Here is a 15,562-nt window from a genome sequence, read left to right on the forward strand (position 1 = left end):
ACCATTAATGTATATTAGGAAAAGCAGTCGACCAAAAATGGAACCCTGAGGTACGCCAACGTTACTAGTCTTCGGTGCAAAGTAAGTAACAGGAATGGAAACTGCTTGGGTCCAGTTAAGTAAATAGCTACGAATAAGTGTTAGTGCTAGACCAGATACTGTAAGGGCGTTTAATTTGTCAAAAGTATGTTGAGATTAATTGAATCTAACGCCTTTGAGAGATCAATGAATAATGCGCCACTAAAACTACCGCAATCAATAGCTTCTTTGGTTTTATCCGGGAATAAAGTTAAAGCTAATTTTGTTAAAAAATCCAGACCGGAAGGCGAACTCTCTTGAGCCGACTCTTGAACCGTCGCTTCAGCCAATCGCAAAGGACAAAAAACAAAAAAAAACATTCCGCAACCGCTTCACGTTTTCTGCACATTGTTTCCAATTCTGGTGCTCGCACTGCTGGACTTTCGCGTCATATGCGCTTCGCTGCCGCTTCCGCCACTCCCACCGCCGAATCGTGGCGTCTTGCTCTTCCCGCTGTCGCCTTAGCCGCTGAGGCCACCGAGCTGCCGCAACGACTTTGCTAATCGAGAGACAAGAACATCACCTGCAATAGCAGGCGCGAACACGACTGAGCCACTGAGCGCAGCGCTTAACCCTACGAGCTGAGCTGGCGCGCGACGTCGATGGCGTGACCGCGTGATGCAACGAACCAATCGGGTTCGCTCTCTCCTCTGCGCCTCTTTCTGCATGTCCTTCTGGCACTCGTCCGGTGGAACTCCGGGGGTGGTGGCTTCACATGGACTCCTCACCACCTCGTCATTTGGTGAAAGCGTCCATAATGCTCTCGCAATAAAACAGAACTGTGAAAATGATGCATTGGCATCGTTATGTTATATCCACCATATATTCAACTTAACGCCGATGCTGAGCGAGCAGATGAACTGACGGCTACGACCACTGCACAGCCACCGCAACGACACCCAGTGTGTTTGTAACTGGTATTCATAGCACAGACCACGTCATTCGCAGGAAACTAGGGGGGCGCACTGATACAAAATGACGCCAATTAGACGGCGCACGTAGTGGATGCGTTTAAGCCAAGGTGGCGACGTTTGTCGGACTGAAGTAAATGGTAAAGGCTAAAACATTATCGCCTCCAAACTCACTGGCCTTCATGTCTCGTAGTCAAAGACAAAAGTGTGCGGGATGCTGTTTCAGGAAAAGCAAAATATTTCTGCATGATCAGTCTAAGAGAGATAACGAAAAGCCGAAAACACGAGGAGACAAGCATGCTCCACACGCAGGAATGAATGAAACCTAACTTGTCGGTGAGGCAACGAAGCCATAACTTTTTTTTGGATGGAACGGAAACCCGCCAACTATCGTCCACGACCGTATGTTCTGCGCGTGCACGTGCACGGTGGCAGCAGTGGGGCAAGCGTCAACAAGGTACTGAGCGCACGTGGGTTCGATGCCTCAGCACAGAATTGGTTGACGGCATTGGCAACGACTGCTTTCTGCGCCCGTACATGGAGGCGACAATGCGGCAAAGGCGACAGAATGCACTGCAAATGACGAAAAAAAACGAGCAAAAGAAATTCTAAACACACAATTCATTTTGCCAGGAACACTTCCAGGAGTGCAGCTAGCACCATGTATGACCTGTCCTCTCTGTACCTTTATAATAAAGTTTTCCAGGCGGACAGAGTCCTGAGATCTGCTCTGCCGATCCTGCAAAGCGTATAATACTGAGGCGTAACCACGACGACGAAGCATATTGCGTGCATTTCTTTTAGAGCGGAAGCTGCTCCTTGGACTAATATAAACAGGTGCGGAGCACTCGTGCAGCAGCTTCCTTCGTTCTTGTGCCCGGTGCGCACAATAGTTCAGAAAGCCACATGGTGACGCCCAGCAAGCGCCTATTTGAAAATTAAATAGGAGAGCTGGATAGCCCAGAAATAACCTTTCGACTTCAACGCACTGTGATATTCAGCGGTCGCCTTGTCTGGTACAGCTAAGCACTTGAAACATCTTTCCACTCAGAGCGTAATATATCTGTTCACTGCCGTTTTAGACAGCCTTTATTAATGGCTACTTTTAAGTAATCACCGCTCATTAGTGCTCTATGATAGTTGCCGTTAAATAACTAAATTATTATCGCACTTTTTTGGCAATTTTTGCAGCCAACGAGGAGAGCACAGCCATTGCGAATTATTATTTCACCAGTAAAATTGAGTAATTACGATGATTGACATAGAAATAAATGAGCCACCCGAAGTGCATGCATTAATTAGAATACACAAGGCCCATTTCTTTAGCTACCCCATAGAGTCCGGTCTGCAGCACCACTTGAGCACAATAGTGCAGCGTTTCAGTCGGTGGATTTTCCCAGCATTGACGATGTTGTCTCTGGCACCGCGGGGCGACTCTAAGGTCACGTTCTTTGACGAATGTGCGTCTACTGCGGTGCACGAACGGGAACCTGTCCCGCCAAGTTCTCTTCCTCGTTTCTGCAGAAAAGAACACACTTGTTAGGCGATGTGCTAATGGGAAGACAAAAATCTCCACTATGACAGAAAAGATTTCTAGAGCATGGTATCCATGTCTGCCAATGGCCACCTTACCTCGTACTACACCTTAAAACATCTGAATTTTACATTCACCTCCGTTAGTGTGGTGTAGATAAAATAAAAAAAAATCGGCTTTGTTTGCCGCTCACACGTCATGAACAATTTGTCTCCGATACTACCTCTTTAACAAATGCAGAATAACTTGGGGTTAGCAGTATTTCCTCAGGGTGTCGTCTGAAACCCCAGCTCTCGTTTTCAAGCAAGAATAAGCTGTCATCCTTCAAGAGCATGCACACGATATTGTCACGTAGTGTTGACGGCAGTCGAAGCAGCGATGAAGGCGAACAAAAGGTCTTCTAAAAGAAAACTGTTTATTTGGCTGACTTGCACCCAAAATGGACTCAATCACTCGGCGGCGGTGAAGCGACAACCGTGCTCGGCGGTCGTCGAACAGAATGCCCGCCGCTGTCGGCCGTGCTCAATTTAAAGCTGATAGCGAACTTTCGAGATAAAGCGTGCAAAGTTACTATAACATTCCGGAACAACGTAGAATCAGCTCTGCCTGGCTGCGATCAATCGAGATAAATCTAGTCGCGTCTTGCGTCGCAAACAAAGCGATAAAGTGGTGTGGCGGCAGATTTGAAATACGAACAAACACTGCAAATATTCGCGGCAATATCTACCCTCAGTTTCTTGCGCGAGCAGGTGCTATACTAACCTGCAGTACTCCGAGAGTGAGAATTACGAAAGTTGCGTGCAGGCACTGTTAAACCGATCTGTGGGTTTATAAGGCACGCTTCTACAATTTTTATCACGCATCTATATTGATCGAATTTCAGAAAGGATTGGCGGTGCCAGTCAAATGCCTCAGCTTTCGAGGTGTCAGCTCGCTATGGTGACTATCAACTACTCTGCATTTTCGTTTGCGCTACTTTCGTTACTACACTGCAGCTGCTACATCTACTACGACTTTCATTAAAGATCTTTTGAGCATGCGGAGAAGCGATGCAACATCATGAAAATTGCAGAAAAGCCGCGAAGCAAAACGCGTGTTTCTATGTTTGCCTCCGAATACCATAGCATTTATTGCAGCCCGTATAAAAAGTGTTCTTTTTGTACATGGGACAAATTATAAAAATAAAATGGAAATAAGCGTTTAAGAACCAAAACAGATTGCACCGCTCAACATGGTGGCAGGCCTCCCGTTCCCGAGCCTCCTCTAAAGAAACAGCGCAATTAAACAGCAATACTCCTGCGTCCATGAAAACGAGGGCACTTGTGTTCAAGCCATCTGCATATGCACGGCCACAACTGCATCTCACAGATGCTGTATAGTGAGCAGCTCCTTCCGGCGAGTGCTATGGACTGTTCGGCGCATACACAAGACAAGAGTCATTCCGTGATGTGATAAGGCGACCATAGACCACGGAAAGGAAGTTAGGTGGTGCTGTGAGGCTGCAGATTTTCCTGTTGAGAACAGTACCAAAACTTACACCGCGAACACCGCAAAAGTACCACAATCATCTACGGCTTCCTGAAATCGTTAAGGGAATCCAATCATGATTGAGGTGTAGTGCTTTTGTAGTCGTTGAGCATATCGTCCCCGCATCAAGAACCATACCAGTTTTGCGAACATACCTGGGCCTTCCGGCTAAATATTTCCAATCAGAAGCCATTTAGCAATGGTTTAGGGCTCAGTCAAAAGTCATTTTGTTGTGCCTTATGTTCACGCGTGGTAAGGAATGATATTGGTGGAGACCGCCAACTTCATTTGAAAGAAGCAGCAGCGGACTTTCTAACAAATGTTGTAATAGTGGACGAAAGGGCCATCCTACCCCGTCCGCGCTTTTAGCAAACCTTGGGCAGTTTGCAGGCAACTGCGGTTGGGTCTTAATGACTTGGATACCAAACGGGAAGAGAAACTTCTCTGTGTGGGGATTTCCGTGGTGCTTAGAGGGGGAAATCACGAATGTGTGCCACTCGCCTTCTGGGCATGGTGGGCGACGATCTGACAAAAGGGGTGGTGAACGGGGTGACCATCGACACCTTCTTTTCTCTGGACAGCTCCTGCTTCCACTGAGGACCGTACGTTGATGCGCCTGGTTGACTTCCCTCTAGCAGAAGCTCCACAGAGGTAGTCTTCTTTCTCCATATGCTCAACGGCTCGTAGCATGTCCTGAGAACAGCACCCATCAAGAAGTGGGTCAAGGTCAGGTACATCTTTTGTAGATTTATTTTTAGGTTTTCATTTTCCTCAAACGATCTCGATTGTAACACACAAAACAAACACGTTATGGTTTTATGGTTGATGGGGTTTAACGTCCCAAAGCGACTCAGGCTGTGAAGGACGCGGCAGTGGACGGCTCTGGGTAACTTTGGCTACCTGTGGTTCTTTAACGAGCACTGACATCGCACAGTAGACAGGACCCTAGCATTTCGCCTCCATCGAGATGCGACCGCCGTGTCTTTTGGATCGGCAGCCGTAGACGAGAGCCGCTGAGTCAACGCGGAGGCCAGACACATTAAACCTTGCCTTTAGCGCATGGCAGTCATAGTTGCTGATGCGCCATAAAACACCACATTCTGAAGTATAACTCTTAAACTGCTCTGGAGGAACCAACAAATTATAAGCGGTTGAGACCTGTTTAAGTAAAGAAAGATTGTGTAATTATTTTCAGGGCTAGCTAAGTCACACCACCTTTGCAAGCTATATTGGGATTTTGCACCAAATTGTGCATCTGGAAATATTTCGTCAAGCAATAATAGCATTTTCAGTAGATTTAGCACAGCAGTACTCGCAACTCCTTCAGCTGGTGACACAGCTAGGGTCTCTAGCTGACTGGAAAGCACTAAGTCTTTTTGAAAATTTTACCTCACAGCCACCATGCTTCTTCATTCTGTAAAGGTTTTGCAGACGTAAAAAGTTGGCACCAAAGTGGGCTCTACACGCTGTCCTATCTTTATTCTAGCAAGCTGGTATTGCCTCATCTATCAGGCTTCCACACACAACGTCGCCATCTGTAATCGATCCGCAAATCAATTGCCCCTCCATGAGTGTCGCCAGTGAAAGCATGTTGCCCCCATTGAACGGATTCCACCCCCTCAGCCCGTAGTTCCACTGCACGAGTGAGAACAAATAACGTATAATGTGAACAAATAGAAAATAGACTTGTGTTGCAGAGGCAACACAAGTCACTACCACCTTGTGTTGTGTCTGCATCCGCTCCACGTCGTTTGGGGTTATTCGTCCCTATTATGCAAGTTATCCATTGGCCTAAAATTGCGCTCTCCTAAGTTATAAATAACGGCTGCGAATTACCATTTGACAAAGTCTGGCGCTCTATATAACAGTTACGTGACGCGACGAACGTCCCTTTCTTGAATCACATTATTATACAATTCTCACTCATAAATTGTCATTTTCATATAAACACCTGTAGTTACTGACTCAACTCCGTATGGCACGTTTTTTTCAATGCTACGTTGATTTTTTCGCACGCGCATTTATTTCAAGCAGTCCATCTCGCAGACCACTCACGACATGGCGTACATGGCTCGTATGACCTCCACGACGACCCAAAAAGCGGTCTGGAAGACTAGCACCGCCAGGACCAGCAGGTACAGGAACCAGCCTGCGCCGACAAGGAAGCCACTCGCGTAGACCCACGCGAAGGTGAGCACCACGGCGTCTCCCGTGGCCGACACGGCGTCCACCACCATGCGCAGTATGTCGATTCGGTGGTCGGGATCCCAGAAGAAGTCCATGAGCGGCTGCGATTAATGCGCAACCCTCGCGTGAGCAGTCAGTTCCCACCGCGCAGGTTCAACATTCACGGCTTTCCGCAGTGGAACCTTAGGTCGCTGGTTCGAATCCTAGTCCCGGTAGCCTTACTACAGCGGAGAAGACATTCTAAAGTGGAATATTGAAGTTGCAATACATAGTGAAGACCTTCAAGTAAGTTACCACGCACCTCAGACCGCACGTGAAGCTTTGCCCACAAAAATTGCATTTTAGAGAGAGAGAGCTGTCAGCCGTTCCTCGGCTTGGCGTTGTCGTAGTATGTTGTAGTCGTCGGCGTAAGCGGAGGGTGCGTTGCCATGGAAACCACTCGGAGGGTGGTTACCGTGCAATTAGGAACGTATGACGTGAGCGGAGAAATGCGTAACTGGCGAATGGTTCCATCCGAAGGGTAGTAACCGTGGATAGAGGAGGGAGAGCGGAGAAACCCCCAACCGGAAAGTGATCACCGTGGAAGAATGAGGGTATGGCAAGAGCGTGAAAAGACGCAACCGGCATCTGGTTGCCAAGGGAACCAACCGGAGGGCAGTTACTCATGCAGGAGCAGGAGGGTTGCTGCTGAAAGAAGAGGGTACGGAAAGAGGAGGAGGGCATGGCGAGAGTTTACGAAGGTGTACGAGGGCAACCATCCGGGAGGTGGTTTCTGTGGAAAGAGGTGGGAGGGTATGGCAAGAGCGGAGGAATGTAAAATGGCCCATCGGCGACAACTTCTGCGAAACGCGCCGCCCGAGGAGAGGATCGTCGACGGCGCTGCAGTTCTAGAACGGCGGGCTGGAAAGAAAACGTAGACGACAAACGACTGCGTGCAGAAAACTAAGAAAGAGCACCCTATAACTGTACAGATATGACGTCGCCCTCATTCTCACTTGATACAATATATCGTAAAGTATAAATACATTAACAGCTGTCGCTGAATATCACGTTAACCAGTGGTAATCGTCATGTAAATTTTAATTGGTATAGTTTCGGTATCTTTCAGATATTCCTGTGTACTGAACTTCCGTTTGAACTTGGCTTTTCCAGCGCGTTGATTGATAAATTCCCGTATAAACACACCGCTACAAGAGCAGCCACACTCCCGCCCACCGAATTTTGTTCATAGTTTACAGTGGCATAGTCAACGCAAGCGGATGTATTTGACGCGCCGGCACCATCTCTGCGCTTAATCAGGACTTCTCGGTGACCAGCCTCGAATCCTTGGCGAACGCAGGGCGACCGTGCTTCCAGCGTTCCGAGAACTCTTCGCCACTTTACCATCCATGGCGATATGCTACATCGCCGCATCTTCCTCTCTGACGGAAGTAAAAGGCTGCTTGTCATCCCCGGACCCATCCGTTTGGACCTCTGCGCCTCCTTACACGCTGACCATCACTGTGCCCACGCTGGTGTAATAAAGACTTACATGCGACTCCAACTCCATTACTACTGGCGTGGCATGTACTACTTTATTCGTCATTACGTGTGCTCTTGCCCGACTACCAATGGCATAGAACCCTTCTTCACGACTCCTACGCCACCATTCAGCCCTTGCAGGTGTCCAGCCCGCCCCGTAGACCCCGTCGGCATTGACCTCTATGTACCATTTCCTATCATTCCGAATGGTCACCGCTGGGTCATCGCGGCAATAAACCATCTCACCGGCTGCGCTGAAAGCTCAACCTTGCCATCCATCTCCGCACATGATGTTGCGAGTTTCACTCCAATTCCTGTAGTTCTCCGCCATTGTGCACCCAAGAACTGCTGAGCGACAAAGGAGGTGTCTTTCATTCAAAGACAGTTGAGCCACTGCTTCAGCACGCCGCATTGTTCACCGCTCAACGCCGGCCTACCAACCTCTCAGAAACAGCATATCTGAACTTTTCAATCCTACCTTGAGTGACATGCTCGCCATTGTACACAGCCTCGGACCATTCCAATTACGAGCGGATTCTTACAATTGTGATGTACGTTTATAATAATACCATGCACAACAATCCGGCTTTCCCATTTTCGTTGCCCTGCACGGACGGAAGCCGACATGCACCACGGATACCGTTTTACCCTATCGTCCTGATGTCTCAGAACCTACGACCTTTCCGTAAACCGCCACAAGCGCAGAAAAATGCCGCGGGCTTTCGCGATCATATATGAAGCAGGACCGTTCTCGCCAGAAGCACCTGCACGCCACCTCAGAATCCTATTTCCTCCTATATTATTTTCGATTGTTCCTGTGGCTTTGGGTCCCTCAAACCAGCCCCTCGCTGTCTCCAAAAGGGCGGTGGTTTAGCTCTGGTTAAACGTGGAGTGAAGCGGTAGCTACAGCTGGTCGAGTGGAACTTGCTCAGTCGAATTGCAAATACAGTGTTTCGCCACTCCGTTTCGCTGGTCGTTCCTTCTTAATCTTCGTCCCACTTGACACGGCGCATGCGCACAGCTGTTGCAGCTCGGTTTCGCCTGCGCGCCGCGCCGCCGGCAGCAGCAGCTGCTCCGCACCACGCGACCAGCCACGTGACCACGGGCGGCCACGGTGGCCACGCTGAAGACTCGAAGAGGTGACGTAGTGTAGCTATTGCTACAAAACTCCTGCTGAAGTACCACAGCCCATACCGTGTTCTCCGGCGGGCCTGTTGTATGAACTATGTTATTCAGTCAGTTGCCTCGCGCCTTTGTCGCGGCCGTCCCACTGCGCACGTGTATCGCCTCAAGCCGCAGTGCGATCCGCTTGCTGCATACGTTCCTTGAACCGGTGGGGCGTCTGATTTATCGCCCGGGCGTAATTGTGCAGTGGCATAGCCAACACGCGCGGCTGGATTCGAAGACGACGACAACCCCGAAGCATTTAAAGAATAATAATAATAAGAAAAAGCGTGAGGCTCTCTGGCAGAACGAAAGCTAGAACTGGCCTGCTTACATTTCCTGATTGCTGCAACTGGCCGGACAAAAGTGATTCAGAACGTTGATTTTTGAGCCATACCTCGAGTTTATTGCGTGCGCACGCATTTGTGAGATATAATACTCAGTGAGAACAAATTTCGCAAGATCGATGTGACTGAATCTTCACGCATGACGGGGAGCGGAACAAATTGTCCGTGCTGCATCCCGTTGTGCCACTTGGTAAGTTCTGCATCCAGGGAGCGAACACGTTTCACCGAAGGCCACGCTGGGCACCGATTTTCTCCCTTATAAGCAGCGGGTTTTATTGTATTTTGTTTTTTATCGCACTTAAGTGCATTTCTGCCATTCGTTTGTAGCTATGTCAAGTCGCACGCTGGCGCCCTTATTTTCTTAACATGGCGCGAGAGCTCGTAACTGCAGCCCTTTCCAGTGTGGCTATCGACGAAGACAAGACTGTCATTAGTGCTTCAGCTGATCTCGATATAACTACCTACCTGCACGGTATTAGATAATTTTCGTTTTTTTCCTTCTTTTGTGGCCATGGACGTGACAGCATGTTCGCCCTTAACGAATCATCTTTTTGCTTTATTACCATCACCATGGGCGCGGAGAGTCCTTCGGAGGTTTAATTATATCATATTTTCGGAATTTATTCCCTAGGGCAAGAATGTGCTGCTACTCGCCACCTTGTCCAGTGGAGATCAATGTGACGTTCTGCCTTAAACACCCGCTTTAAATCTGACGTGCGCTGTAGCCTAAAGGCATGCACAGTGCTTCCACGCCCACGCTCTTACCGCGGGCTTGAGGCGCACGGCGAAGCGGTGTCGGCAGACGTCGCACTGGTCGGTGCCCCGCTCACGGAGCCACCGCTCTAGGCATTGCTTGTGCGCGAAGCCCTCGGAGCCCTTGCAGGCGCAGGGGGACACCAGGGGCTCGCTGCCGCCGAGCGGCCCGCGGTAGCAGACACGGCACATCTGCACCGAGGCCTCCGCGGCCCCGGCGGTCTCCGAGGCCCTCACCTCGGGCTTCGCCTCGGCTTGCTCAGTCGCCATGACTCCTTGCAGGTTCCACGCTCGGAAGCGATCGCTTTACTTCAGCTGCCTGGCGCTCTTGGGGAAATATGAACAAGTAAAATGAAAGAATCCCAAAAATGCTTAGGGCTATCAAACGACCGTCGCAGATCACATGTACTGCTGCTTCGACACATATTAGTGAACTAAAAAAACCGGCAGAGGTTATTGCTCTGCCCTTCGCTATTCCATGCTCCATAATTTATATGTAAAACACCAGACCACGTACAGGCGCGGGCAGAAGTAAACGGAGCGCGCTGCATAAGAAAAAACTGCGTGTCAGCGCCGCCTAGCCGAACCAGACGAAAGCTCGAAATCGCCGCGCGCATGTGCAGGCTCCCTTCCGGCGCGACCCTCTCAATGGTCCACTTGCCTCGCATTCCTCCGACGTCTATGTCGTGCTGCTGCTGATGATGATCGAATGGTCGCTCTCTGTGTAGCTAGCGAGCATTTCGGAGAACACGAACCTCTGTCTTGATAAGGCAAATTGTGCTGGGACGGCTCTACCATCAAGCCACTTCGTGTGAGACAGCTGGAGGCGCGTTTGCGCCGCAAATAACCCGCGTGTTCCGAGCTTTTGCTGCCGTTGGGACTCTTCTGCCTCTCGCTCGCAACCAAATGCGCTCGAGGCACTCGGCCTACTGCCGCAGTTTTGTGTTAACTTCGCACAGTCATCACTGATCATTCGCCTTGTCCCTGCCAGGCGCCGACTCAGCACCATGCAGTGCATGCACCCTGCCGGTCTCCCGCGAAGCACTCTGTCCCTATACTGGAACCTGCTCTTATCGCGACCGAGCAGCGCGCTGCGTATCGTGCTGTCATGTGCGGAGCAGAGCTCATGTTAATCACTTTGCACGCACCTTCGGATCTTAGGATGGCTACAAGCAGCCGCTGTCTCACCCACGTGAATGCCGCGGCAGCTGTGCGTCACTGTTGCGAGCCCCACGTGCGAAATTCGGCATATAAGTACCCGTTTGCGCCCACTAATCAGAGAATGGGCCACGACAGACACCGGCAAGCGATCCTAACTCTTCTGTTCGAGCTGTATTACTTCATTGCTACCGGTTACATATAGACATTGGTCTGTTTGACAATATAGGCGTGGCAACTCAGCAGCTGCATCCAGCACCTTTGAAAGCAGTCACTATACTTGCGATGCTGGATCGCGCTGCAAAAACCGCCAAGAGTGGCGGTTTCATCTTATTTTAAGCTGACCTCTTAGGCCAAGTTTCAATGCACGAGCAATGTGCTACAGGACAGACATACAGGGCGCAAGCTTTGCCGCTCCATCGGTTCCTCGTATGAGTAAGCCGAAAATGAACGGTAACTGTATTAAAGGAACTCGGAACTGCGGTGGTGGGTCGAGTGTTTTGAGTATATTTGGTCGATAGCGAGACGGAAATGAATCCCAGAGGCAACTAAATTTCGAAGGACGCGCGCTATTTGCGATGGAAACGCGCCTACAGCTGTCCCAGATGAAACGGCGTAATGATAGCGTCGCCCCCGCGGGGTTTGCGGCATCAAGGCAGCGCTCTGAGCGTTCCGAAATGCCCGCTCGCTACAAAGGGCGCAGCCATCCGACCATAATCATCATCAGCGCGACTATGACGCCGGGCCGAATGCGAGGCAAGCGGAGCAATAATGAGAGGGTTGCGCCAGTAGGGGGCCTGCATATGCGAGTCGCGATTTTGAACTTTCGTCTGGTTTGGCTAGGCGCCACTGACGCGCAGTTTTCTTGTGCGGCTCGCTCCGTTTACTTCTTTCAGCGCCTTTAAATACTGGTCAGTTGATCACTATTCCCAGAAGGTAATTCAGCCAGTACATGCTATAGAGGGATCAGTGTTGAATGGGGTAGGCCACTAAAGTCTATAGGCTAAGGATGTTCCCATCACCTGTCCAAAAGGGATGCACACTGGAAAAACTAGATTAGTTCTTTTCTTTGTGATCGGGCAATATGGCTAGAAGCCCTTGTTGGCGCGGCGCGCTTTCACGCTCAGGCCCCTAAGAATATTTTGCTTTTCTAATAAAATGAAAAGCTACTGTTTGGTCGATTGTGTGCCACTGCAGAGACAACGGGAATATTGTAGTCACGAAACTGTGTGCCTCAATAAACTTTATTAGGCTCACTGATGCGTCTAATATTGAGGGTAGTAATAATAAATAACGTATATTTCCACTCTGTAGTGTTGGCACGTGCTAGAAAAGCACCTCAGCGTTAAGCAGCATGAGTTTTCATAGCAGAAAAAGAGAGTAATCAATCCGCAAAAACCAGCACCGTCTAGGAGGTATAAGCTCTATCGAATTCTCCAACACTGTTCCTGAGCGTTTTAAAACTAATAATTCATAACTATGGCCGAATCTGGAAAGGCGGTGGTGCTTACCGATCTTCGGATACAACTGGTCAGATGTTATCAAAGGTTTGCGCTCGGACTCGCAAGTCGTCACTGACGCATGTTTAGACAAAGAGGTTCCGCTGACAAACCTATGAGTTACTTTAGCCCGCTATCAGTAACAGCGCTGCGCAGCCTTTTTGTACAGGGTGTGGAAGAACGAAAGCTGGCACTGACCTGGCCACTTCAACGCGCAATCTTCTTCTCTTTCTTGCCGAGACCATCGTTGTTGTTGTTGTTAGCCTTTCAAAAGATTGAGCATACCCAGACTGGGGGATGGGCCATGAATCGGGAGGCAGAGGTTGTTGTTGCTGGTACCCTCACACAATAAATAGCCCATGTCCATATGGGGGGATTGGCCAAGAATTTGAACACAGAGAGTTTTTCAGGTAAATATTTCCTGGCCAAAAATAAATTGAATGCTGAGGAAGGAAGAAGTAAACAAAAATGAACAGTGAAATGAAACGGGAAATGCATAACGCACGAAGGAGATCGATACTGAGGTTTAGAGGGAAGTGGCTTAATGATAATGATAATTGTAAGAAGAAAAATAATATTGAAAAAAGTTGCCAAGGTAGGCGATTTGATTCCAGTAAAAATGTTGGACGGCGGTAAAAACAGACTTGTGGCTGTACCAAAGTATGGTGGCTCCAAACGACACTATGACTGGGCTGCTCAAATAAAGGCCAAGCTGTTGTAGTGGTTTGTCTAAGAACCGTGTTCTCATTATGGTGTAGCGGCGACAAAACAACAAAAAATGTTCTATTGTTTCGTGCTCACCACAGAATACGCATACGGGATAAGCCGCCAATCCGGACCTGTGCAAATAAAATTTGAAGAGTGGAATCCAGCAGCGGAGCCTTGATAAATATACCTCAAGCTGCCGTGAATGGCATGATTGCCTGCTCCACGAATGCCTCAGGTGCAGGTAATCATCAGATCTTAAAAGAGACCGAGTTGTCATTCTTAACAAATTCTGTCTTCGAAACCTCGCTGCTTTGATGTACGCTGTAGCCGGAACGATAGGTAGCACGAGGCCATTGAGGAACGCCTTTTCCAGGCAGTCAGCAACTTCACTGGCCTTCACATCGCTATGACCTGGCACCCATATCATGTGAACAAGGTTCAAATGCGGAGGGAGTAATGAATGGAAGATGCTCAAGATTGGCGAATCCACAGCCGAAGCAAGGGACGAACACAAAGAAAGAGAGTCAGTAATGACAGCCACTGAAGAGAAAGCTGGCTCTAGTTTGCGAAGAGCAAGCACCACCGGCAGAAACTCCGCTTGGAAAATAGGGGTGTAGCCGGGAAGCCGCACAGAAAAAAACCAATCTAGAAGCGGGAAATATATTCCAACCCCTGCCTTTTCATCACAATGGAAGGCGTAGTAGCTATCGTTAAGCTAATAGGTAGGCTTTATAAATGGTCTTCTAATAAACCATTTAAAATGCGGGGTGCTAAATGCTTAGCGTTTTATGGGAAAATGTCATCATAGACAATGTCTAGAGAGGATCCACTGTTTTTTGCCGCAAAGATGTTATACAAGAGAACATTTAAAGGATAAAGCCAATTTTGTACCATAACTACCTGAGGGGTATGAAATCTAGCCAGTGGACTCCAAAAAGGAAGTCGGCTGGCAGCAATAACCGACAAGGAGCGGTGTAAATTTGATTCGTATATCCTTAGGCACGTCTGAACAGTTAGGAATTGAAATCTAGATAATAAAGGAGGAATACGGGCTTCAAGGTAAAGCACGTTATTGGCCTCAAATTTCGGGAGGCCAACAAACCGAAGGGCTTCCCGCTCCAAAAGAACGAGCGGGCGAATTTTGTAAGCAGCTGCACCAGAAAACAGCACAGATCCATATTCTAAAATTGGTCGGACATACAAAAATACATCAGCAAAAATGCATCTCTCCGCATTCGAGACCGGGGATTACTTAATCTACGCAACATGCCTACAGCACGAGCCCCTTTCGCTGCAACATGGTCAATGTGAGAGCGCCATGTGAGGCTGTCATCATAAATGACGCCAAGATATTTTAATGAATTAACTAGAGGAATATTTTGTCGCTGGTAAATGAGAGACAGATCAACAGGATCTTTCATTTGAAAAACACGTACAGAGCACTTGTTTTTATTTAAGGTGAAACGTAAGTCACACAACCAACTTTCAAGCAAATTCAGGTACGATTGCAGGCGCACATAAAGAGATTTAATGTCAGCTGCAGCAGTGAAAAATGCAATGTCGTCCGCATAGACAAACGTGCGAATGTTTTGGTGGCTGGGAATAGAGCTCATTAGAATATTAAAGAGCACAGGCAACAGGACTGCCCCTTAATTGTGGAACACATCTGGATTATTTATATGTTCGAGAATTGACACCATTTAGTATAGGAAATAGCTGTCTATTTTCAGGGAACGCAGATATCCACGCAATTAAGTAATACGGAAACTACACAATCTGCAATGTTTACAATAATATGTAGTGTTTTACGCTGTCATAAGCTTTGGCTACATCTCAAGTTATCAACGTAGCATGCATTTTTTGGTGCCGCGCAAGAAGAATACGACTCTCAAGTTCGGTGTGTGCATTTCATATAGAACATTTTTGTCGGAAACAAATTTCACAAGAACTAAGGATATTATTGCGGTCCATAAACTTCGAAACACGCAGGAATATGACCCTTACAACTAACATAACCACGTTTGATGTCAATGAAATGGGTCTAATATTATCCAGAGAATAGCCACGACCATTGTTTTTAGGTAAAGGGATCACTTTGGTGATTTTCCACTGAGGAGGAATCTATGCATGTTTTATGCAAAAATTAACGAGCTGTAGTAAGGAGTTAGGGCCAGC

The 15,562-nt window shown here is 48.3% G+C and overlaps 1 protein-coding gene across 1 annotated transcript; it reads right to left on the reverse strand.

The window, feature by feature from the left end:
- Window positions 1-3,925: 3,925 nt before the first annotated feature.
- Window positions 3,926-12,959, reverse strand: LOC144120276 (uncharacterized). Its single transcript, XM_077652673.1, has 5 exons — window positions 12,878-12,959; window positions 10,035-10,349; window positions 6,118-6,338; window positions 4,552-4,743; window positions 3,926-4,034 (listed from the first exon to the last, which is right to left on the reverse strand). The coding sequence occupies exons 2-5, from the start codon at window positions 10,290-10,292 to the stop codon at window positions 3,926-3,928; spliced, it is 780 nt and encodes a 259-aa protein (XP_077508799.1). The 5' UTR covers window positions 10,293-10,349; window positions 12,878-12,959.
- Between the last annotated feature and the right edge of the window lie 2,603 nt (window positions 12,960-15,562).

The sequence above is a fragment of the Amblyomma americanum genome, chromosome 2, assembly GCF_052857255.1.
Source record: "Amblyomma americanum isolate KBUSLIRL-KWMA chromosome 2, ASM5285725v1, whole genome shotgun sequence".
Taxonomy (NCBI): domain Eukaryota; kingdom Metazoa; phylum Arthropoda; class Arachnida; order Ixodida; family Ixodidae; genus Amblyomma; species Amblyomma americanum.

Excerpts from the sequence above, each read along its gene's own strand:
- LOC144120276 (XM_077652673.1), bottom strand. The coding sequence starts at position 10,292 with ATGGCGACTGAGCAAGCCGAGGCGAAGCCCGAGGTGAGGGCCTCGGAG. Across the intron at positions 6,339-10,034 it reads CCGTGCGCCTCAAGCCCGCG|CCGCTCATGGACTTCTTCTG; the intron begins GTAAGAGCGTGG and ends CATTAATCGCAG. Across the intron at positions 4,744-6,117 it reads GTGGAGGTCATACGAGCCAT|GACATGCTACGAGCCGTTGA; the intron begins GTACGCCATGTC and ends TGCTGTTCTCAG.